We start from the raw sequence: 25,792 nt of genomic DNA, 5'->3' as shown, positions 1-25,792 counted from the left end.
GTGGGAATGATCTGATTGAACTCCAGAGTTCATAAATTATACTCCAGGGTTCATAAACCCCTGTTTCCTTTTATTTGATAGTTTACCAGAAAGCAGAATTATGTCCTTTGCTTTCAAAACAGGTATTGTAGCTGCAACTTAATGCTTGCTGATTCCACCTGTCTACAGGATGCACTAGGTTAGGACTAAAAATACCCATTTGCCTTCTCACATCCTGTTCTTTCCAAGAGAATTTAATGTGCAACACTTTTAAATTAAAAGGGGGGGGGGGGAAGGAGGAATACTCACAATGTCTGAATTAAAGGGTTTCACATTGATGTTGCGAGTGGAACTACTGGTGAGGGACCAGACCTTGGTTTTGTGCTTAAAGGCAGCTCTGACCTGTGGGGGGAAAAGTGAAACCAGGTAGAAGATTTCCTTTGAAAAAGTTATGTTCATTTTCACAGGGGGAGCCTACAATCATTTCCCTGTTATCCTTCCTCCACATCAACGTCACTGTGCTAATAAACAAGACACAATCTTTATATTTATATAAAGATTTATGTAAATTATATAAATAATATATATAAATTATATATAAAAATATATACAAATATATAAATATATACATATATATTTATATAAAAATAACAATATATAAAAATAATGTATATAAATAATAAAAATAATTGTATAAATTATATAAATAATTTATATAATCATTTATATAATATAATTATTATTTATTATTATACACTTTTCTTTATTTTAAAATTTAACTTTACTTTTCTGAGATGTGACTGTTACCATTCATCTCATTAAAAAAAAAATAATGAAAAATAATAAAAGTAAAAAAAAACCCCAAACTGCAGTGCATATAAAGATACATTCCCAGCATTTGCAGTCCTGGTTTGAATGATTTCATGAAATGCCCCTATACTGTTTTCAGCAGCTCTTATCCTTTTTATTTGTTTCAAACCTTTCTTAAATGCTAATTAAAACAAATGTCAAGCCCGGGCCAAAATGCCGGGAGTTACAAAGCCACTAACAGTCATGTATTAATTAAAAGGCAATCAGTGACAGAGCAGGCAACAATGAGGGGGAGTCTGTTCTAGTTCTGCACTTAGATTCTTTCAAGTTGTTAACACCAAATTCGTTAACACTAAATTTGTTGACACCATTTGGTTACATACCTCGGAGTTCAGAAGACAGTGAAACAGGAACATGAAAAATCCCTGGAAACAGATAAAAGGGAGAAGGGTGAGGTCTGGCTGTGAAGAATCAAATCCAGCAATGTCATACAGAGCAGCTGTTGGGTAGCTGGAGATCTATAAATATCACAGAGTGCACTAAACTATGCCCTGAGTGACACTGCAGAGACCTGCAGCATTAGGTAACTATGAGTCTTGTCTAGAACTCTTCCTATAAGAAAGCACCTCCTAAAAACTTGCAGTACTAAAGGAAAAATCTGGCTGAAAATAGGCAGGAATTCCGTTTTCATGACAACAAGAGAACTTTTTGTTTGTGCTTGCGAAGACCAAGGCAGAGGGAAATGCTATTTGGGAAACACCAGATCAGTATTTGCCACACTAGAAAAGCACTAGGAAAATTTTCAAAGCAGAAGTTTGCTATCTGTGGGCTTTTTGTCCAATGTAAAGTGAAAAAGTCCCATCCTCTTTTCCTCCCAGAATAATTCTATATTTTTGGGGGGGAGTATTCAGCCAAACTTTTTTTTTTTTTTGTTATTTTGGATGAAAATCAGAACTTTTCTTATCAGCTCATGAGCAGAACCCCATTTCACTCTTTTTGTGTCCATGAGACAAAAAGGGGATTTACAGGAGTTTATTTTTGATTCCTCTTTGTAATTATTATTTGGGAAAGAACTGTAACACACCTATAGGTTTAGGCCTCTACTGAAATGTCTGCTTAAAGCTAAGCAGATGTTTATATTCCCTCTTGGGCAGAGCTATTTTTCTGGTTTGGTGTACCAGGAAGATGAGAGTCTAGTTGTCTGCATACAAGAGCCACGTGCAGCACATGGAATAGCTCCACTTTTGATCTTCCCCACAAACTTCTGTTCACTTTCATTCAGTCTCAGTAATGAGGCCTTAAATTGACAGTGAAAAATTGGCCTGGTATCTCTGCTGGAGAATCCTGCCCGTTGTACACAGCCCAGGAAGAATGGATTTCATTTCTCAAGCTCCCTGTCTCATTTATTTAATTATTGCTACTGGAAACACTAAGGAGTGGGATGGATACAAGTTCTGTTCAGAGACAAGCTATTGCCAGCCCTGTGTGGTCAACACAGGCTTAAAAGACAGAGGAAGGAAAACACAGGAAAAAAAAAAATGCAATAAGCACAAGCATTGGAAAATGTTACTAATGGTCCATTTAATTGGATCTCGGCACCAGTTCTGTAGCCAGAAACCTTCCCACCAGGTACTTACTTGTAGGGAATTGAACACAGCAAATATATACTGAAATACTAATGTGTGGGCATTGACAGCCAAAATCCCAAAGATCCACGAGCTTCCCAAGATTGGTAAGAGAACAGCGACGGCTTTAGCTGTCAGTCTGAAAGAGAGAACGAGAACAGCAAAGGTGAGGAGACAGTTAAACAGATTTCAGCCCCCACGATGTGTGTAACTCTCTTTGCCATGGAATTCTTTTCATGGGCAAGCCTTTTAATTATTTTTCATCTATGGAAATGGAGATAACAGAATCTTGGTATCACATGGGATGGATATATATGGGGAGTCAATGACTGAGGGTGCAGGGGAAGAGATGCAGAGATGGTCCTAAAACTATTGAAATATCTTCAGTTTACAGTGAAATATCATTTTATCAGTGAGGAGTCAATTGTAAGAGTCAAAAACAGAGGCCAGAAACTGGAAAAAACCCCCCCACTATATAGTACATCCAAAATATATCTGCTCAGTATACAGTTGAGTCAAGAAAACATGGTATTTCCCTTATAGAAAGTGGCTTGGGATTTTTAATCACCACAAATGGGAATAAACATGTAACTCTGCCAAATGCAAATCCTCTAACACCTCAGCATTATTCTGCTACCACCCTGCCTTGTTCAGAGTTGATTCAGAGAAAAGTACATCAAATATTTAAATAGCTTGTGTTTCTTGGAGATCCCTACTGATATATGTTCACTCTGCTTAGGCTGGAGGAACTTGGCAGAATTTCAATGGAAGGTAGTATGACAGCTGAGAAGTTAATAGCACTGAGAATATAAGAGGGATTTTTGGTTTTGCCTTAATGAGTTATGTACAGGGTGTTTATTATGTACAGGGTGTTTGTTACAGTGGAAGATTAACTGAGTTGTAGTATATCAGAGAATTAAACAATCACAGAAAGTTTTCTGCAGCAGCCGAATTCGGTGGAGCAGATTTTATATAAAGACTAAACAAAGGGAACCACAGAGAAAATAAAGGCTTTGTGCTCAGAATTGTGAGGTCACAGTGAGGTCTCCCGAGTGTATTTGTAGCTGTCTCCATTAAACACCAAAGAACCACTTTCCACTTCCTTCATCTGCAAGAGGAATTAGGGGCAACCAAACCTCCCCTAGAGATCAGGACCCTGTAGCAGAGGTGTGGGAAACACCTGCATCCATTTTCTGCTCTAATCCAGCAGGGATTGGTATGCCCAACACAGCTACACCTGTAAAACTGTCTGCATTGCAAACCACCCTGACTTCTTCTTCTTCTTTCTTTTATTCTCACACTCTCCATTTTTATATATTTTTTTCAGTTTGGAATATAATTTTCCCCAGCTGGTTTGTTGCCAAAAGTGTTTTCAAATATTTGTTTTTGAGTCAGAGCATAAAAAGCTGCTTCTGTAATTTGTAGTTGGGAGCAGAATAGAGTCAGGCCCTCAATTCCAATATTTTCAAAACCATTCTCACAGAGTGGATTTTTAGAGGCCTTTAACATCACAAATGTCTCATATACTTTTAAAAATCATGTATTAATAAAGACTGCTCACTACTAAGCCCAGAGTTCAGCACATGTGCAGCAGAAATTCATAGCTAAAAATGAAAATAGAATACAGACATGGGATTTTCCTCGCAGAAGTATTAATGTTTCATGCACACTCATTTAGAGGAGCAGCCATGTGAGGGTGAAATTCATTTAAGACTGTCTAAGGGTCAGCTCTGCATGTGATTCACTTAAATCTCATTAGTTTTTTTTCCTAATAATTGCATAACTTTCTATGCTTACATGCTCTGAATTTCATCCTACATATGACTTTATTCATTCAAGGCATTTATGAGCTTTACTCACCAATCAAAGGACTCCGCTCTATTGTTTATGGTGCTCTTTTATTTTCTTCCACTTACCCCTCCCCTTCCCACCCTTCTTTCTTTTTATCTTTGAACTTTAAAAAAGAAAAATACTGACTGTAAAATGCTGTGTCAGAACACCATTAAGGTAGCAAGGTTAAAAAATCTTAGAAATACTAAAGTTAATGTTCCACTAGGTACATTAATTCTGACACTCTGCACATACTTTATTTTTTTTTCTTATTCCCATTTTTCTTTTCCACATGAATATTTTAGCAGATTAGTTCTAGTACACTAAGATATAGAGCACAATCAAATAGATGTTGTTTTTGGAGAAGGAATACTTCTCCATGCATGACTTAAGCTGTGCAACTTAAAAAAAAAAGTCACTAGCATCACTTGAGTCTATAAAATGGGTGACATGAAGAAGCAATAATTTGGGCCAGGGGCAGGTCTTAGTTTGCAGATACTGAGGTTCAGCCCCACCAGGACTTCAAAAACCCTGCTAAAACCTTTCTTTGTCCTTGTGCCCAAATGTGTCAGAAGACAGAGTGGCCACTGCTTTAGAAAAGACCCTCCAAATTTCTGCTGTGTGCTTGTTCTCATGCTCTGGCCTTTGAAATCAGAAGGAACCCAACAGCCTGTTTCTCACATACACTTTTAAAAGCTCAGATATTGTCACTCTTCTGCAGTCTAACAGCACCAATTTAGGTGAGCTTTTTGTCTGTCTGCACCTAAATACACTGAAGGATCAGTCCTATTAATTAATTTGTAACAAAGCAAAACCAGCACAAAAGATTTCTCCTTTCTGTTGTTTTATCTTGCCTACATACATATATATATTTAAGTATATACCTGTTATTACTTGGACAATCTTTGGAAACACAAAAATACTTTGAGTCTGAATAAATTTTTATATCTAGAATATATGGAAAAGCCTTTGGGATATTATTAGCTGTACATAACCCATCTATCAATTCAGTTTATGGTTCAGGGTTGTTCTCACTCTGCCCCAACACCAACAATCTCTTTGGTTGGGTCACAGAGACTTCTGAAGTGCTGCTCACCAAGAACCACTTTGGCACAGCTTATTCAGATTTGTAAGCTTTTCCAAGCTGAAAAGCAGCCATGAATTAGTGCTGCACAGCACCACATCCTCTGCCATCAGAGGCTGCTCTTCAGATGTGGCAGGTCCTTGTAAATCCATACATAATCCCAGCACTCACAGTGGAATCCCACTTCCAGAGGGCCAGAGTGGAGTCTTTTAAATATCCTTAGATACATTATCCATTAATTTCTAAGCTATCCATTTAACACGCACTCACCCTTTTATTTTCCAGCTGAAAAAAAAAAAAGTGTTTTTCTTTCCTTTCCCTCTTTCCTTTTCCTCTTCTTACAGCTTAATTCTAATTCCTGAGAGGTAAACCCTGCTCATCAGAGATCTTCCCCTCCAAATTTCTTCGACTGGCTTTTTTTTCAGTTGCTTTTCTTTTAACATTCACTCCAGTGCAGGATTTTGATGTTTTCTGTATATCTCGCTCAGTCAGAGCCAGGCATTTGCCTCCAGCTGAAATCCTGGAGTGTGCACTAATCAATCAGCAGAGGAAGGGAAGTTTTTCGAGTTGGACAATTATCACGGCTCTGTGGAAGCCCCGGCGTGAGAGAAGTGCAGGTTTCAGCCCCTCCGAGATGTGTTTTCATTACCAAAATCATATAAAATCGTTGCACTGTTACTAAAGTTACCAGGGACGTTTTTCCAAGAGCACAGCCGGGCCTTCCAGGTTTATTGTATTTGCAATTGGTGTGGAACAGCTCTGCTCAATTGTGATTGCTCCCTTCCCCTTAGTTAATCTCTGCCCTTTTCTGCTGTTGCCCTGAGCACTCTGTCGATACCTCACACCGAGGCAGAATGACTCCACTGACAGCTTACAAGAAGGAAATTTCACTCCTCGCAGAAAGAAAACTTTATTACTTCTGTAAAGGGGGCCCCCTAATTCACAAATCAATTTTATTGGTTCTGTGTGGAGCACTAATCCTTTTAAGACTTCTGACATCCACTTTTCAACCCTGATGCCTGTTGAAGTAAGAACTAAATTCAGACCCATAAGCCAAGATTATGTAATCATTGGAGGAAATGCTGTCTAAAAAAAAAAGGCAGAAATCCTTCACCACAATTCACCAAAATTGATAACTTGACAAATAAGTCTTTTAACTGAAGTTTCTCTCTTGTTTCTTGAACTCCTCACAAGTCACTTCCAGCAACATCCTTTGTGCTTTGTATAAAATAAATAAATCCCCAGACCAGTAAATAACATTTCGGACTAATGCCTGGAAAAATGGAATTTAGCTTGGGTTTCCCATTTGTTACGAGCAGCACTCACCCCTTTCTAAGCTGGAAGCTGGAGAGCTGCTGGGAAGCCACAGGCAGCAATTCTGCCTGGGAATGGAAATGTTTTTCATGCAAGTTCAGCACACACCTTGTCAGAGGAACAGCAGGTCTCTGACCATGAGAGCACCCTGTGCTGCTGCTCACTTTGCTCCCTTGAGCTCCTTTCATTGCTCCAAGGAGCAAAACCAACACCAAGAAGGTTTAGGTGGTGAGTTGTCACCAATGTCAAACAGACAGATGGAAGGATATTGGTAACACCTCCTATTTTTTAGGGATTTAAATAGCAATAAAAACACGGGGCTGATCCACGGCCACTGATACCATCAGGAATTTAGAGGAATGAGCTCTCTTGTGCTCCTCAAGAGAAAAATGGAGTCTTGGCAGAGTAATGCACTGAGGGTGGTGTGAGCTGCTCAGCAGAGCAGCCAAAGCTCGGGCTCAGAGTCAAATCCCTCAGGCCCATTTTGAACTTAGCAACCAATTTGCTCCCCACACTGCACCAAGTGACATCAGAGAAGGTGTGGGGGCGTTTCATTAAAAGAAATTAATCTCTGAACTCTGCCAGACATCTTGATCTAGTGGGTAGAGCTCTCATCTTAGGAAGGACAGGCATGGATTTTACTTCTGCTCCTGACACCAAGCTCATGAACTCCTGCAAATATAGCTGTACCTCCTTCTCCTCCTACACTTTGTCTTGGTTGTATGGACAATAAGGCTGATGGCACAAGGAATGGCTTTTAATTAGCACATGCACATTTCCTTGCCTAATCTTGGGTGATTTCTAGGCTCAGCTGTAAATTAAAAAAACAATAATAAAAAAAAGAAGACAAAGCTACTGGTAATTGCAGAGGCCATTTCCCATTTTCCCAAATGTTATTTGCACTTTCAAAATAATGCTGTGAAACTGAATAAGAACTATAAATTCACAGTCACTTCAGATCATTGCTTTCTCATGAGTGCCATTTATAACCCAGGAAGACCTTGATAATCAAAAGTATTGTAGCTACAAAAAAAGCAATTTAGGCTGCAACAGCAACTAAATCAGATTGATTTTTATCACATGAGTGGAAAGGGGGGTGGCGTTACTCCTTTTCTGTACACTCTCAACCACAGACCCTCACAGTGAGGAAGATGTAGCCAAAGTAGTGTCATCTCTCACAGGCCTTCCCAAAAATTTAAAACTGCCTTTGGTAGGTGCAGCATTTGCCCAGAATATTGGAGTCTGGGCTCAAATCACTCTTCTGTCCAAGGGAGTGCAGTGTCCTTCCTTCCAGAAAAGCATTTTGACTCCCTGCTTGGTGCTCATTCTCGCCTATTTAACCTGTTCCACTTATATTAAATAGTTAATATATAATATATCTGAACTCCACAGATTAGTCACCAGGCACTCCCTCAGAGAGGAGAGTCCTACCTAATCCTTGCTTTATTAATATTTCTGAATTTATATTAAATATTCAGTAGAGCGGGGACTGAAATTCAAGTCTCATTTCAAATCCCCATCAAGCCTGAAAAAATTAAGCCCATGACCAGAAATGGAGCTACTTTAAGAATTTTAATACTGAGAAGGCAATTCCAGTGACTGGCAGTGCTGACTTTTGACTTAAGCACCTAACCAGGGATTTAGGAATCCATGCCTTGCTAAGGCCTCCCAGAGGTCAAGTCCCTTATCACCTCCATTGCTTCTGGATTCTAAAACTGCAAAAGAAAAAAGTATACTTCCCCCCAAAAAAAAAGCAATAAGCACTGAACCAAAACATGTTCTTCTCCTTGTCTTTAATGTAAGCTATTAAAAAAACATAAAGAATTAAAATATAATGTCCTTGCAAGCCGAATTTTCAGTGTTTACGATTTCCCTAGAGGAACTGAATTTGCAGTGGGGTTTTTCCATTATTTTTCTACAGTTCCTTTCTCCAACCATTTTTGTTGCTAATTCTCTCACTGCACTGCTGCTGAGACAGCATTCTCTGCTTCTCCATCCCCAAGCCCAATGTAAGAGCTAATTTTCCACTGAACTTTGCCATTGAGTCATCAAAGAAAATAAGAACCTATTATCACAGTGGAAAGATGTCCCACATGCAGCCAAGAAGTGTCAATAACTGGGTTTGGATGAGGAGACCTGCACTGAGCAGCTTTGTGCCACAGCATACCCAGCTCTACACAAACTTATTCCCAAGAGACACCCAAAAGCTTCTCTGTTCTTGGTGAAGTCACCATTTTTAAAAGGTGACTGGGACCAGCTGCTAATGAATAGTCTTGTTGCATATTTGCTCTTCAATCATCAAAACAATGGGTGTCTCTGCGCTTCCTCTCATGCTCTGCTTCTCCTGAAGCATCACTTGAACCTCAGGAAGGGCCCCAGTGTAAGAGAACGTTTTCCCTTTTCCATAGCAACTGCTAAAGGAGCATGCAGCACAAATATCTGCAGTCAGACAGTCACTGCAGGTGTGTTGAGAACAATCCCAACCCTTCTGTGTACGACCATTTATAATAAATTCACAGGCAGTGGTGCTCTGGACGCTCTGCATGTGTGAGAACAAGTCTGATCCCTCAGACTTCCCCCTTCTTCTAACAGGGACATTGTGCCCAGATCTGCACTGGACTGAGCCCAGGAGAAGGAATTTGTTGTGACAGTTTATTCCCAGAAAACTCTTTACCTTTTTCTCTCAAGGACGAGGCAATGGAAGTGTCTGAAAGGGCCTGTGGGTGCCAGGTGGAGAAGGTAAGATGTCACCTATGTTTTTCCTCCAACATTTACACCTAATTACTTCTTCCACTACAATCTCCATTGTTTCCTTCATTTTCCAAGCTCCCAGTGCAGGACTTCTTCCATCTCATGACAGCTTTCTGTCCCTAGGTATGTTGTCAGTGTGAGCCATGAATCTGCATCAGCCCAACTCTTACTATTTTTAATTGGCTAAATCTCTGCAAGTCTTCTTGAAACAGTATAATGAAAATTAGTCTTATTGCTCTATTTACAGCCATCTCAATCTTTTTTATAGTTATTGTATCATATGGGGAAAATTTCTGTTTTCCTGGCAGTAAACTAAGATGACAGACCCAGTGCTAAAAAAGAGGGATTGTCAAATTACAGAAGTTATGAAAAGGACCTCAGAGTGTTCACTTTTCCTTACATAACAGGAGATTTGGAGGAAGCATTCACATGACTGGAATACTGATATGAAAGGGCACAGATTGTTCAGAAAGGACACACAGGGAAAAAGAAAGGGTGTGTTAAAAGCACAGACCTGCTCAAAGAGCCAGAAACTAGAGGCAGACAGACCTTTCAAAAATCTCTGTGCAAAACTAAAGTATGGCAAAAATAAAGAACAGTGTGACAATGAACATCTATAGTGGCTCTCCAAACCAGAAGGCTAATGTGGATGGGGCCTTTTTTCCCTAAACATCTCAAGAGTTGTCCAAAGCACAGGATTAGGTGTCAATATGGAGCCATCTTTGTTTAATTATTTATAATTATAATGAAACACAGTTTATAGACCTGTTTTTTAAGACTTATAAAGCTGCAGTCAGTGATGGAAAGCCATTATGATTTTTTTTTCCTTACTCTGGGATGTCAAACCAGGAACATCATATGCTAAAAATATGAAGTAGCCCCCACTTTGTGCTCTGTGCTGATGATGTTTGTGCTGGAGCATCAAGTCGGGGTTTGGGTTTTCAAAAGTTTGATCCTTTGGAAAGACTGGAGGCAACCAATTAAAATTATTGATAAACTAGAAAACATGGCCTATCAAAAATGGGACAGGCTGCAATTTGTCCTTTCTTAAACTGTTCTTGTAGAAATGTCAAGGTTTTTAAGAGAAAAACCTTCTGAGCTCGTTACACCCTGCAGAGACTTAAATATCCATCACCAGAGCCCTTCCCAGTACAAGTGATTGTGTTCTATACACATTTCAAAATGGTCAGAGGCAATTACACAACCACTTGGAAATTTTTAGCAGACAAGTGGCAATGAAATCCACAGCTTGGTAGTTGTGTAGCCTGGGAACACCCAGAAAAAAAGCAGCCTCCTGTAGGAATCTGTAGATTTGGCAAATATTTCTGGCTTTTAGCTTGAAGTCAGTGGGGCCCGTGGTTTAATTTAGGATGACAAAGTAACAATCACATCAAATCATGCACAAAATTTCTGTGGAGTAACGTTCTCCCCCCTCCGAGGAGCTGAATTCTGAAAATGATCCCTTGACCTGAACAGCCTCAGTGACCCTTAATTATGCAACAATATCAACAGAACGATCGGTCTCCCATTTCCATGGCAACGGCCCCAGCGAACGGCAAAGCTGTCAAGGTCGGGCCCATGAACTGAGAAAGAAAAGCAATTTTCTGTGTGATGGTTCACACGAGCTCTGACTGCAGCAGTGGCAGAGAAACAGCCACGTCCTTGCTTGATCGTCCGTCTCAAATGTACAAATGGGGGGAGAAAAAAAAGGATTGTGAGGATTGCTGGAGCACAGCTACACTCACTGCCCTGGGTTCTGCCAGCAGCTGCTGCTTGGGAGGACAACTCAGACTGCACAAAAACATCCAGCTCTGTGCCATGGTGCAACGTGAGGAACTTGGTTTCTCATCAAACTGGTGTTAAAGAAGGCAGGCAACACGTGGCTTTATAGTGTTTATCAAAATTAATGCCACAGTTGATGCTTAAGGCACATTATGTGTAAGTATCCTCATTATTCCCAAGGAGAGGTCCCTTTGCAGATCAGGATTGGTGCAAGAAAGGAAATCAGTTTGGGAAGAACAGAAAAGTGAAAAGTGCATTGGCTGAGGCAAACTCTAGAGTCCTTCATGTTCTGCTTGGATGTTGGAAAAGAAATCTTTTTCTTTAAGTTCTTGAGAAAAAAAGATGTGCAAAGCAAAACTCTTAAGAATCTACTTCCACAGGGTGACTGCAAACACTATCCTGCTGCTTTCATTAATGAGTGGGAGATGTTCACTTTAATCACCCTGCCTCTGAACTGGTCCTCTGCCTCCATGGCTTTTTGGAACCATCTCAAGCCCTTTGCTTTACTAAGATGTTGCTGCATTGGGGAAGGTTGGGTTCCATATACACCATGAACATGAAAAATAGACTCTGTGGTCAGATATTGATTTATTTTCATTTCTGAGCTGAGGGTTTGCTGATTCTCTTATTCTGGACTGTGGGCTCAGACAAATAACTCCTGAAATGCTTCTTTATGCAGCTCCACACATATTTATCACATCTGTCTCATTGCTGCTCACATTTTGACCAAGTGATCTGAATCATTACTACATCTACTCACATGAGGACACCCAGAGCTGCATTGCTCTGCTACTGTATTCATATATTCCCTGGTTTTTAATATCATTATTAAATGGCATTATTAAAAGGCAGCTAACTTGGGAGGGCAACTGGAGAAGCTACAGGAGACTTATTTGGGATAAGAAACCATGCAGAGTTAAAGAACATGGCCCTTCTTGGGGTGGTTACAGCAACTCACTTCCAAAATCTCACGATTCCTCATGTTCTTGTGCTTTCAGTTATCATCTCACTTAACTTTTTCATTATTTCTAGTATTGCTCCAAAAGAAAAGTGCTTTTTATTCAGTTTCTTTCACTAAAATATGTTTCTGCCTCACATCTTTTTCAGTTGAAAAGAATTGAGCATAATGTCCCATTTCTATTTCCAAAACACCTGTAGCATATCTATCTTTAATGGCATTCTATTACTGACCTGGAGAGAGTACCTGAAAGTTTTAAAGTAATTTTGATTCTAAGATAGGACTTTTTCTTTATTGTAATTACCTGTATTTTTCATTTATTTAATTTTATTTTGAGAGGCCATTATAGGGAACATATATAAACCACACTTAGCTAAGAGCTGTGCCAGCCTGGGCAGTGATTTACAAGTTGCCCAGGGCTCTGCACAAGGTGCATGCTTAAATCAGCATTTACCTGCTGCAGTGCCATAACTATGATATTTGTTCTTATTATTCTGCATAAAGCTGACACAGAATTCCAGGGTTATAAATTGGACCGAGGATGTAAATGAAGCAGTTCTAGCAAGGCCTTGAAGTTATTGCTGTTCACAGGGAATTGTACCATTTTGTGACGGAGGATCAGCATTTAATTGTTACTCTGGTACCAGGCATGAAGCTGTGACTCAGAGCACCATCCTCCTCCCACTCCAGGCATTTTCAAGGCTTCAAATCAGATATTAAAAAACTGGAAACTAAATACAACTAGGACATTTTTTTAGAAAAAACAAATTAATGTGAACTTCAAAGCTGTAGATTTTCAAAACCTGAAAGTTTCTCCTGTTATAATTCTAAGATAAAGAAGACAAGCTATTCCTTAGACAGCTCTGGCAGCAGGGAAGAGGACACTGGGGTGACACCACACCTGCTCTGTTTTCAGATGTCTCAATATCACACAGTTAACAACACCCTTGACCCAACTCCTCTCTAGCTGGCACCTTGTATGCAGCAAAATACTCATCAGGAGTGATCCAACCTTAGGCATGGGGCCAGCAGAGAGTTTTTTCCTCATTAAATGCTGTATAAATTCTGATTTGCCTTAAGAAGGCCCCATCTGAACACAGTGTTCCCTCAGCTCCTGCAGGGAACAGATTATACCTGCAGAGACTGCTCTTGGAATCCAGCAGGGACTGATAGGTTGGAATCAAGGAATTGATTCAACCACAGATCAATAATTACAACAGAGGCTTCTAGACATTCCCATCTAGACAAGATGATAAACAGCTGAAGGGTGGCTTGGGATGGCCCCTTCTCTCACACCCTTCACTCCCATCACTGACTCCGTTGCTTTCACAGCAAAGTTCCATCACAGGGATTTAATAACCAAGTTTTAATAAACCTTAGTCCATCCTGACATTCAGATGTGAAAATAAACATGCCTAAGCATCTCTAATAAAAATTATTATATCTTTATACTCAGCAGATCCAGCACCTCTTAACTATCAAGTTTTCCAAATATACTTTGTACCTATGTGTTTTTTCTTACTACCCTTCCTAACACAGAAAGAAACAGGCACGTGAGTATCAGAGCTGCTTGTTTTCTTTGGAGCCAAAATCAACAGGCCCTGGAGCAGCAAATCCTGCTTAAGGAGTAATGACAGACAGAAAACTATTCCCACAAAGGATGATTTTGTCTCAGAAGGAGACAACCAAGGTAAAAATAAGCTGTGGAAAGGCTCACAGTGTCATCTCATCCAGCTCAGCCATCAGAAGGGGTCTGTTGTCGCTCCTGGTACCAGAATTAGCCCTGACAGGCAGCTGCACAACCAATTCTGAGAGCTCTTCAAAGGCAGCAGCTCAGCAGCTCTCCAGGTGATCAGCTCCCTTACTTTGCAAGTCCCCTCCCACTACAGGAAGCTTAAAGATATTTGATTTTTCCATCAGTTTAAGCCTGTTACTATTTGTCCCTGTTTCTCTGGTTTTGCAGAGTAGCCTCCTCTCTACAGCTATGCTTTACATACTTTTAATCTTTTAATACTCCTCCCAAAATGTGCCTGAAATGCGCCTGAACAATCACAACATGGCCTGGAGCCTTTCTCCAGTGCTGAGACTCTGAGCATCTGCAGTAAAGAAACCACTACCATTACTGTCATTATGATCCCTAAAAGATTAGCACTTCCTCATTAATGCCCTCATTGGCAACATTCAAACCCATGTTATTTCCAGTCTAAAACTCTGAGTCTAATAAGGAGATACCCAAATTGCATTTGTATTTGTCATATTCAATGAGCCAAAAATTTAATTAGGTTGAAAACATTATCATTGGCAGTAGCACTTCAGCTCACTAATTGTCACTGCTTAATACTTTCGTTTTAATTATTTCCTTTATTATCAGTCAACTCCCCCCCTTCCAACAGTGTCTGTGAGGTACATCCCTCATGCTGTTTGAAGGGGTGTTCAATGAACACGATTCCTCACACACAGGGAGGAATTGTCAAGAAAAGGAATATCTGGAAGCAGATTTGGCTTGTCACACTGCTCTGTCTAATGGATGGCTCTCCTTCAGCAAAGGGAAAAAATTCTTTTCTTTTTCAGCAGAGCACACAAAAGCAGGTGCTTCGTGCCTCTCGGGGTTGCCCTGCAAGCATCTGCCACCCAGAAAGGCACAGAAAGGATTTTCTAGTGCTACAGATTTTGATTCCCTGCAGACTTTCAGAAGAGTTTGCAGATTGTAACTTGCTTCTCACCCCTTGTAGAAGGAGGAAAAAAAAAAAAAAAAAGGAAAAATTCTCTAATGGCATCACAAAGGGGAGGAATTTAGTTGTGGAGGGAGATTACAGTATCTCCTTTGGCAGGAGAGCTCTCCTGAGCTTCAAGCAAGAGCTGTGATTGACAAGAACATTCTGTGAAAATGAACAGCTGGGAATAATCCTTAGAACGAGGAGTCGTTGGACACCAAATGACACGAAACAGGGATGGTATTGCAGGAGCAAAACACAACAAATACACAATATCCTGCAGAAGAAATGGCTGATGTCGAAGCACCAAAGATATCAGCACCAACTGCCAGCGCCGGTATCCGAGGCAGGAGGTGACTGGTGTGTTTACAAACAAAGTAAAATATCGATGCAGAGCCGTGGCACAGAAGGGATCAGTGATTAAACGGATGAGCAATTTGCCACAGTGAGGTGGGTGTGCTGAGGGGAGGTAATAGATGGCTTTGCAAAGTGCTTTGGAACGGCCAATTACACGGTTAAACCGTGCAGGTGTCTGCAGCACCAAGACCTGGAGGGGAACAACCCTCTGGGATTCGCACCTGGCAAAGGGAAATACTTCCATAGAATCATAGAATCAGAATCATAGAATCATAGAATCATAGAATCATAAAATCACCTGAGTTGGAAGGGGCCTCCAAGATCATCAAGTCCAACCCTTGATCCACTACCGCTGAGGTTGCCAGCCCATGGTACTGATGCCACATCCAGTCTCTTCTTAAAAACCTCCAGGGATGGAGAATCCACCACTTCCCTGGGCAGCCCATTCCAATGGCTGAGCACCCTCTCTGAAAAGAAATTCTTCCTAATATCCCACCTAAACCTCCCCTGGTACAGCTGAAGACCCAGCCCTCTTGTCTTGCTGAGAGTTGCCTGGGAAAAGAGACCAACCCCCCCCCTGGCTCCCCCCTCCTTTCAGGGAGTTGTAGAGAGTGAGGAGGTCTCCCCTGAGCCTCCTCTTCTCCAGGCTGAACAGCCCCAGCTCCCTCAGTCTCTCCTCATGGGACTTGTGCTTTCTTTACAGCTTTTTTATTTTGTTTTGTTTTCCCAAATAGCCAAAGTAAGGAATGGATTTGCATCAAACCTACATGTTCCATTTTCAGTTTTGTGCAAAGGGGGTTGTGATATGTGGAAACATGCAGAACACAGCAGCTTCCATGACTTACTCGCCTGCCTCCTGAGCTTTCCTTGAAGTCCTGTTTTCCTCCCATGCATTGAAGCTACTGCCATTTGTTCCAATGTTCAGTCCTTAATTTAACTAAACAGAAGAAGTATTTTTCCAATGGAGAACTGTTTTACTGAGTGGAGCTTTGAGGGACGGAGAAAATACGCAAAAATGAAAGAAAGAATGGGGTTAAAGGCTAAGAAATATCTCTAATTTTGCCGTAATTGCTTTCTCCATGGATGATTATGATAGCTATCACTTCTGGTTCACCGGGTGCTGAAGTGTACACTTCACAAAAAAGACAGAGATTTTTTCCAACTCGTTGGACCATTTCAGAGCAAGCAGTGAGAAAGTATTCAATAAGAGTTGGACTTGACAGTTTACTCAAGAAAAGTTAATTAAACTGTCTCTTCTGGACAACGCAATGCAGAAGTGAACTGGCTGGGAAATCACAGGGGTATGGCTGAGTAGATTAAAACTACTTCCTGCAAAAGAGATGTGCTTTGGATTTCTTCCTCTATTATCATTAATATTAGTCTTAGTGCAAAACTAAGATATTTTAACCCTTGTAACCCAGGAGCCAGGCAACTCAGGTAGTCAAATAATTACCTGTGATAGGCATAATCAGGGAAGTGTTCTTCCCAAGGGGAACAAAATGTGCACATTTCCAGCACACTGTCACATTAGGTTTTTTTCTCACTGTAACAGAGGAGTACCTTTGCAAACAAACACAGGAGTGAGAGTTTGAGGGGGTAGAGCAGCAAGGAAAAAAACTCTTTAGGTCTTAATAAGAGATAATGAATGCACTGTTAGAGTTAAGTCTTTGGATGCAGCAGAAATAAGTAAGAAAAAGAGTTCAAATGGTCCATAACTCAGAAATGTAATCATGTGCCTTTTCAAGCACATGAGCAATTCCATTAAACTAAGCTGCTTTAATTGCATTAAGCTTACAGAGGCTACTCATGTGCTTAAACTCAAACATATGATTAGTTATTTCCCTAAAAAAAGAAGGGATAATTCAAACAAATGCTGTATGTATGCATTTAAATGTTTCAAGGTATTAGATTCAGCATCCTACGAACTAAAACATTCAAATTAGCTTTTTGGCAGAAAATCTGTTCCCTGGATGCAAAACGTTCTCATAAAGACACATTTGAATTACTGCTCGAAATTATTTTGCTGAGAGTCAATAGCTAATCTTCTAATAAAAGGTTCAAGGACAATCAATCACAACTAAGTGAAAAGTTCCTGTTCTATATATTTGTTCGACACGCTTCAAAAACAAAACAAAAAGCATGTTCTTAAGTAAATTCAACTAATAAATAGGAGCTGATAATTCTTTGCTCAGCTCTTACCAGCAAACTGCTCTTGCTGAATTAAAGAACTAAAAAGTGGCTATTTTTACACACATACAAAAATTACTACAACAACCAAGTACTTACTGTTGAGACTTTCACAGTATTCTATTATGCATTAATTAACGTCTCTGATCATATACTGATTAATTATATTCATTTTGCCCTAAATTACTAGGTATTTTGCAGTTTAAGTATCACAAAAACTTGCTCTTTTATGCTGCTCCTTCAGTTTATCCTATACTTTGTTTTGGGGGCACTATTATTATTTACATTAAACAAACAAATGACCACACGAGTAGGTCTGGAACTAAAACAAAATGTTCAACAAGATGCTTTTGATGCCTCCACTGTGACAAGCAACATCTGAACTTGAAGAGGTCAACCAGCCAATAACGTACTGCACTTCGTTCTGTGAGAAATGTGAATGGGGAATATGAATAATAGATTAGTTCTACGGCCAAAAAAAAGAAAATGGAATTTTGTTCACCACTTCCTTTTCTGTTTTGGCTTTTAAACATGAAGTTTGACAGGTGCTGCCTTCAGAGTGGAGCACTGGCTCACCCTGATGCATATTCTGCAGTCACGTTTGAGTCAGCACTTGAGAGGACCTGTTGCCATATGGAAAATCAGGAACAATTACTCTAAATAATTACATCAGTTTATTGCTGTCTGTTGCCAAGAGAAACAAGCCTTGTTGGTAATATCCACTTGTGTTGCCAAGTAACTTAATCTTTCAGGAAACTAAATATGCTCCAGGCCCAGCACTTCTCTAGCAATAAATACCCATTCTAACTGATATCATGATGACTCAAAGTGCATCTTTGCTCTGACGGTTTCCTGAGGTAATCTCTGCTCAGTTATGGGCTGATGATGGCCTTGGAGGTGTGAGTTATCACTCCTGGCTTGAGACCTGCAGAGGTGCTTTGGGAGTACAAACCAGTCAGTCTGGGCTTCCCTCAGCCCTTGGGGAGAAATCAGAACATTTAAGGCCAGTGAGACAAACACTAAACAGACAAGTTGAACTGCTTGGTGTCAGCAGCCATTTCTCCACAGCTCAGGAGTCCCAGTGGAGGTGGTGTCAGCTGTACTGAGCTCTGGAGTTTAGGGGAGATGAAGCCAGGTGAGGTCCTGTCCCACTCAGGCTGCCAGCAGCAGTGGAAGCCAATCTTTGTCAGCATGATTAAACCTTTCCTTTGGCAGTAGAGCCTGGCAAGAGGTGAGCCTGTCCTGTAAAACCTCTAGGCTGGGACTTTCAGACTACAGCAGCTGCTCAGGTTTGAGGGCAGCAACATCTCAAGTGTGAGGCCCCTCAGTCAGGTGCTTCTGGGCAGATGTGTTGGCCTGAGTCACCAAGGAAAGGCAAGGTGGCACTGGCACCTCCCTGATGCTCCTGCCACAGGCACTTTGGGCATTCCTCAGCCAGTTTGCCAGGCCTTCCAGTTCATTATCACTCCTAAATGTCTAACCCTGCTGTTTAACTGCTGTCATTCAAACTGTTGCAGACAACAACTTACTGTTTCTCTCTGCGCTTTCCACTTAAATTTCATTCCAGCCTGAAAAGACAGCACTGAAACCCCCCCTTTTCCCTCTCACGAGTTTATTGGATTGAGCAGTTTTCCCTTCCACAGCTCCTGGCACTGCATTTCTCATTTTCTGTCTCTGAGACCACAAACACAGCCCTGAAGGAACCACTTCTGCCTCATGTCCCACTCGAACGCCGCGAACAACTGCGACGTGGTGACAAAGTGCTTTCCTGTCTCGCCAGAGCCACGTCGTGCCATTTGGATTCAGCTCCGTGTTTGTGAGAAGGGGTTGATAAACTCCTCCTAACACACTGCAGCTCTACCCGTGGCTCATCTCAATGAACTGCAGCACTCACAGGGATGCCCCGCAGGCCCTTTATTTAAGGCTCACATTACACAAAGTGCTTTGCAGCCTTCGGTGATTCCTCCCTAAGCCAACTGAACTTGTTCATTCAAAAACTACCTCGCAGTCCTCGCTGGCAGCGACCTGACAGAAACTACAAAGCTTATTATGTTTGTCTGATTTCTCTGTGTTCTGTCACTGTTTCGTTTTGCTGTGCTTATCCACTCTCGGGCGTTAACAACCTGCAATCAGCACCCTGCATCCTTCAGTGCTCCGAGCCACGGGGTTTTTTCACTACGAAAAACCCTTCCCTTGTCATTCTGCTGTCAGAGCAGAACCTTCTTTTGTTTTGTTCCCTTCTTTTTGGGGGGGAAATGATAACATGGGCAGAATGATTTCACATCACACACATAAACCTCTTCACCTGTATAAGGAATACTGATGACAAGAGAATGAAACTCAGTGTTACAAAGGCCTTATAATTATCTTTTTTTCCAACAGAGCAGTTACTTTCTCCGTGACATCCCCTGTACATGAAACTCTAATTCATCATGCCTCACTGCTGTGTCAATCAGAGTATAAATACTCTCCAGGATCTGATTTGAACAGATATTTATGCCCTCCTCATTTAAAACTTCTTTTGAAGACTCATTTCTGTAATGATACCCACAGAAGAAGAGCTATTCTGTATGTTCTGTTTACCTTCTATTATACTTTATTGTCTTTATTGAGTTCTGTGAGGAAAGATGTTCTATCGGAGCAGATTTCCCCTTAATAATTTAACAATTTAATGTTTCCAGCTGTATTGTTCCATTGATTATCATTTTTCTCCCCCGCCATCACTTTTGTCAGGTCAAATCCTAAAAGTGTAATGTAAAAACTTCTTGACACAAAGAGAATCTCTGAGCCAGAGTATCTGGAGAAGTCACATTTTCAGTACAGAGCTACACCATTCCAAATCTACTGCTGATAATATTGGACATATACTCCTCATTGAAGGGATTACATCTTATTCCTAGACCAATCATTCATCCATGGATTTACTTATGTGCACACACATAGTTTTCTTTGAAAAAATTAATATATATTAGTCTGCAGGGTACAGTGTGTATTGAAGATATTCCTTGTAATCCAAGTAAAATATCTAAGTACACAGAGCAATCTGTGTAGCTTCTCCTCTACTTATAGAGTTGTTTCTTTGTCTTCATACCTCTAATAATGCAGAGAAATTGGCATTGACAATATAGAGTTATTTGCTTCCTAAGGTTCTATGTTTCCTTTGTACTTCTGAAGGTCACAGGGACTCAGCCAAACCCGAAACAGTCATTTTGATTCCCAATTTTTTCTTTTCAATCCAATGTAATTATCTTATAGATTTTCGTATAGATTATTTACTGTTTTTCTCTTCCTGTTGGATAAGTGTACAATGACTAAACTAACTTCGATTAGGGAACTGTCACCAATATTTAAAACTTAATGACACTTTCAAAATTACATAAGTAATCCAAGCATAAAAATTATTCTTTATGATACCATTTCAGAATAGTGGCACCAAATCCCTATTGTACAATAGCCTGTGTCTCAGAAACATTAAACACAAACCATCATCACATTTTTCTTCTATGTAAGTTCTCTATTCCTTTAGTTATATACAGTGTCCTTTCTATATTTGGACCAAAGCATCTTTAGGAGATAGAAAATGGAATATTCAGCATCTTAATTTAACCTCAGTATATTAAATTATCTTCTTAGCTAGCCATATGTAATCTTATATATTTTAGAAATCAGAATTTGTCCTTGTGTATTCAGCAGTAGCTTTGTGCCTGCCTTACATTTCCCCTCCAGACTTGCTGATACTATTTTAAAGATGATTCACTCTCAGAGGCCACCATCCCCAGAGGCTCAAGGCACTGTGATATAAAGACCTGCTTGGATTTAAGCACACATTTAAATCCAGCATAAGTCTCTGTGCTTTGCAGTATCAAGAGAGTCTTAAAGATAAGCATATGCCTAAATATTATGCTGAACTGGGCTTAGAAACAAGGTCCATCCTCTGAAGGAGCAGAATAGTTCCAATAGCCCAGCACAGATTAATGATGCTGTGTGGGATTTAGCTTTGAATACAGCAGGAAGAGGAAAGTCTCCATTAATAAAAGGGAAAATCATGAATCAGCAAATGCTGGCGACTGTAATAAGCAAGAAAACACTTTAGCTCCTGCTGAGCCACAGGTTTCATCCTGTGCAGCATTTAGCTTTAATAAAATGTAGGTTAACTGGCTGCATTCAAGAGAATGGTAAGATACCTTTCACATTATTTGTTTTTTACTGAAGAGGAATGATGTCAATGTTCTGGAAGCAAGTCCACGATTTAACATTGCTTGAGTGACGTTGTTACAGTATAATTTGAATGAGAAAAACTTACTTGAAGGCATTAGCATCTCCATGGACCTTATAGTTGTCTGCACTGATTCTGGAGATGACTCTTGTGACAGCAATGAGAATGCCAATATTGACCTGGAGAAGATGAAGGAACAAGACTTGGTAAGGAAAGCAAGTTCTGACCGTGTCAGAGGTGCAGGCTGCCCGAGGAGGGGATTGTAAAAATACAGCAGAAAACAGAAATTTGGTATTTATTAGCCAAAAAATGTTTTCAGTGTTGGACTGTTATAGTTTGCCCCTTGTCAGTGATTTCTTTCCGCCCACAGTGGGTAGTTCTTGCTTGTGTTCTCTTTCCTCCAGCAGTCCTTGGGAAAAGTTGGGATTGATACATTGCTTCACAGCCAAAGGAATGCTCGGGATCCCTGCTGTACAAATCAATACCTTAACAGCCTTCTGCCAGCTGACAAACCAGACAAGAACTTCACCAGCCAGGGCACGTGTCTGCATTCCCTTTGGTTTTGGGCCTGCCTGTGCACAGACTCCAGGGTGTACAACTCCCTTTTCTTACCAAAGTCTGCTCCCAATTGAAGCCCAAGACTATTTTAAAACAGCGATGAGAAAAATATGTTAAGCCTGAACTCTGGTCTTCAAAGGCCCTGCTGTCTTTGATGTCGGGTCCAGCAGAAACATCAATAAAATGAAAAGAATTCCCAACAGAAAAGTAGGAAATCTTGAAAAGGCTAACACTGAAAATGTCCAACAAAAGAAAGTTTGTGCTGGAGTCGCAGGTGAAGGAAGAAGGAAATCACTTAAAGGAAATGTGGCAAAGACTGTCTTGCTGTGCAAAGACCTTGGGTTTAAAGAATAAAGAAGAGTCAAGAATGTGAAGGTGAAAGACGTATTTCCCCCTTCCTGCCCAAATTTATACATCAGCTACAAAGCATCAAGTTAAGAGCAAAACTATCCTCAACTACAGAACAAAAAGAAAGAGAAGACTTCAAAAAAGTGCTGTTCCTTCACTAAAACTCAATAATCATTCTCTATTCGACACAAATATTCTAATTCTGAGGATGAGAGCATGAATTATAAATGTTTAAGTTTGATGCTAATGACTTCCTTGGTATTTTTCAAATCTTCTGACCACTCTTTCAATTTTAGATTTCTAAGGGCAGATCATCACCTGCTGTAAAGTCAGAGCATAGCTGTGATAATTCCTTTCTGCCACAGCTTTTGAGTCTGTCCAAAGAATACCCTGTGGAACCGACAGCTTTTCAATAACAAGAGTACTTGTTGTTCAATCAGCTTTACAGAGAGAAATAAGAGGTGAAATTCAATGATCTTGGGATCATTTCCCCTATTCCCACCAAATCATATTTTGTAAATAACTTTTATAAGTCCTTTGAGGTGGTAATGAGTATTTTTGAGAAACCCATTTATCTGTTCTACTTGGAATCTTGCACACTCTCACTCAAACTGGACCTGAACCTTTAGATCTGGTTATGAAAACAGCACAAGACAAATTAGACAAATTAGATGGTTTTCTAACACACAAGTTCTTCAGTATTTATAACTGATTTTTAATTTTTTCATATAAAAGAAATTAAATATAAAATTCGTTTCCTAGGTAATTTGGATGGTGTAAAGTGGATTTAAAAGGCCTTGAGCTTCTCCTCTGGTGCAGTCAGTGTGACTATACCTTTTCCAGGGTGCAATGGTAATATGTTTAAAAGATGAGAAGGGAATATTGTGATCTCACTACTGATGTAGAAAAAGGTACTCAAGTCCTGAAATTCTATATTTAAATTTCCTGAACCACTTAAAAATTTGTGCTTAGGTATTTTGAGAAATTAAAGTAATCTCACCCAGCCTAAATAAACAGATTAGCTACAAATGCCTGCCTTTGTTAATGCTTCAGTAAGTAAAGCATGGAGTTATTTCCACTCCCCTTACAATGGGAAACCAAAATACAGCCACTGAGTTGTTATTCCAGTGATTTTTTTTTTTTGGCATCTGACATAAATACTTTGCCAATGATTTGAACAGGAGAATGTTTAGTTGATGAAACACTCGTTATTCTTTAACCTATATTAGAATGTTCAAACTATGAGAATAAATATTTAGATGAGGCCACTGTATACAGTTCCTACTTCTTCCTTTCCTGAAAGGCCAGATAACCTGACAATGGCAGTTATTTTGCCTTAAATTAGACTGGAACTTAGAATGGTTTTGCTTCCAGGTACTGGCCACACTCTACTTTAAAAAAAATATAACTACTAACATTAGTGCTTGTTCACTAATTCACAGGACTCCTTTCAAGGCATCTTGTCCAACCCCAGGCACTCACAGCTCTCTGCAGAGTCAGCAGGAGCTGCCAGTTCCCATTACTGGAGCCTTGATCCAAAGCCCACCAGAGCCCACGGAAAGGTCCCGCTGACATCAGGGAGCTCTGGCTCGCTCTAGTGGCAACTTCATCTGACCAAAAACTGTCAGATCAGGGAGAGGCTTAAATGAACAAAAAGAACCTCTTTCAAAAGCTTTTCTCGTCAAAGTTTTGCCAGACCAGATGCAGTGAGACAAATTCTTTTCCCTCTCTTCGGTTGCTTTGCAGGGATTTCACCTAGATTTCCTCCAAGTCACATGAGGTTTTTGTTTCTTCTTAAATACAGGGCAGAAATCCCATGTGTAAAACCCTCTGATGTGGTGTGTTCCACGCTAGCCAAGAAAAGGCTTGGCAGTACAGAAGAACTAAAAAAAAAAGCAACTCAACATATTGCCTTAATTAAATCCATTGACCAGCTTTCCTCTAAAACCACAAACTATTTTGGGCTCCACTTCAGTTTCGGGCAATAGCACAGGGAGTTGAAGTGACTCTTCCAATTGAGGTTTAACTTCCTCTGTGATGGTGTGAGTGAATTTGATCCTTACCATGACATCATTGGTCACACACCAACACTGCAGCCCATTTCTGGGGCACATCAGAAACCATTCCTGGGCAATCAGCATTTCCAAACACAGCCAGTCCATTGAGTTAGATGGATGTTAAAATTTGGGAGAGTGATTTTGGAAAGCCTGATGCTACTTTTAGCTATCCCAGAGCAACTGCAGATGGAATAGAGTATACTGAATTATTTTGCAAATTAATTTGGGTTAGTGCATGTAGTATCACACCAGTTAGAGCTGAATATCAGAGCAAAAGCTTTGAGGTTGGAAAGGAAATACAGAAGAAAACAGATAAAGGAGCCCAACTTCTGCACTTTCCTAATATTAATCCTTAATATAGAATCTGTGCCCTTGTTCAAAAAAATCTTGCATGCTTTCCTGTTGGTTAAGTAAGAAGAACTTTAATTTTAACATAATGAAGGAATTTAATCTTAAAAGAATAAAAGTGTTCATAGTTGAGTGCTAATAAGAAAAAATGAGAAGCTTAGCAGGTGTGGTCTAATCCACCACAGCATTTAAGTAGGTACTTGATTTCAATGAGACTGAGGAATCCTACTGTATCAGGGCCTTTAAATACTATGTGTTCAACTCTGCCACCTTTTCCCATGATAAGTGATGCTTAATAAGAGACACAAGTTGTCACTTTTCAATCAGTGTGAGTTGGACTCACAGTCTAACTGCAGAGTGAGACACTATCCATCACAACTGGTAAATAAAGGTGGGAATAAATACCACAAGGAACTTACTAAATCTTTTATGATCAACAGGTATGGAGGAGATAATACTATTTTATATATTGAGCATTCATGGGCAAGTACCAGCTGAAGACAATGATGGCAATCTCAGTCCAGGACCCAAATTCCACAGGGTCCCATCTGAAGACAGTGGTCACAAAGCTGATGTCCCCACAGCACAGAACCCTTAGCAATATGCCAATGAAATTCATTTAGCTCCATAAAAATGCTGTTTACTTGAAAGACTTGTAAAAAAAAACACCAGGAAAATGACTGCTTACAGGGAAAACAACAGAAAGGACTTGTCACTACAGCCCAGTATCTCCCCCTGCAGTGGATTGTTCAGCCTGCAGCTCACCCACTGCTCCAGGAACACAGATGCTTTCCACAGAATTTCCTTAATTCTGCCATGTCTATGAAAACACACCAAGGCAGCAGATGGCTGATAACAAGCAAAGCCTTCTGCC

The 25,792-nt window shown here is 40.2% G+C and overlaps 1 protein-coding gene and 1 long non-coding RNA gene across 4 annotated transcripts in view; one reads left to right on the top strand and one right to left on the bottom strand.

The window, feature by feature from the left end:
• Positions 1 to 25,792, bottom strand: part of ADGRD1 (adhesion G protein-coupled receptor D1) — a 137,949-nt gene that overhangs the window by 3,927 nt on the left and 108,230 nt on the right. For both annotated transcript variants that reach the window (XM_064675229.1, XM_064675228.1), the window contains 4 exons: positions 21,695 to 21,786; positions 2,427 to 2,553; positions 1,173 to 1,214; positions 289 to 381 (listed from right to left, as the gene is read on the bottom strand). In XM_064675229.1, the coding sequence (XP_064531299.1) occupies positions 289 to 381; positions 1,173 to 1,214; positions 2,427 to 2,553; positions 21,695 to 21,786 (354 nt within the window). The remainder of the gene's footprint in view (positions 1 to 288; positions 382 to 1,172; positions 1,215 to 2,426; positions 2,554 to 21,694; positions 21,787 to 25,792) is intronic.
• Positions 1 to 25,792, top strand: part of LOC135424216 (uncharacterized) — a 138,159-nt gene that overhangs the window by 78,123 nt on the left and 34,244 nt on the right. The gene's annotated exons all lie outside the window — the stretch shown is intronic.

This window comes from Pseudopipra pipra, chromosome 18 (assembly GCF_036250125.1).
Source record: "Pseudopipra pipra isolate bDixPip1 chromosome 18, bDixPip1.hap1, whole genome shotgun sequence".
Taxonomy (NCBI): Eukaryota; Metazoa; Chordata; class Aves; order Passeriformes; family Pipridae; genus Pseudopipra; species Pseudopipra pipra.
Note: the sequence above shows the minus strand (reverse complement) of the source record. Positions and strands in the feature narration are given on the sequence as shown.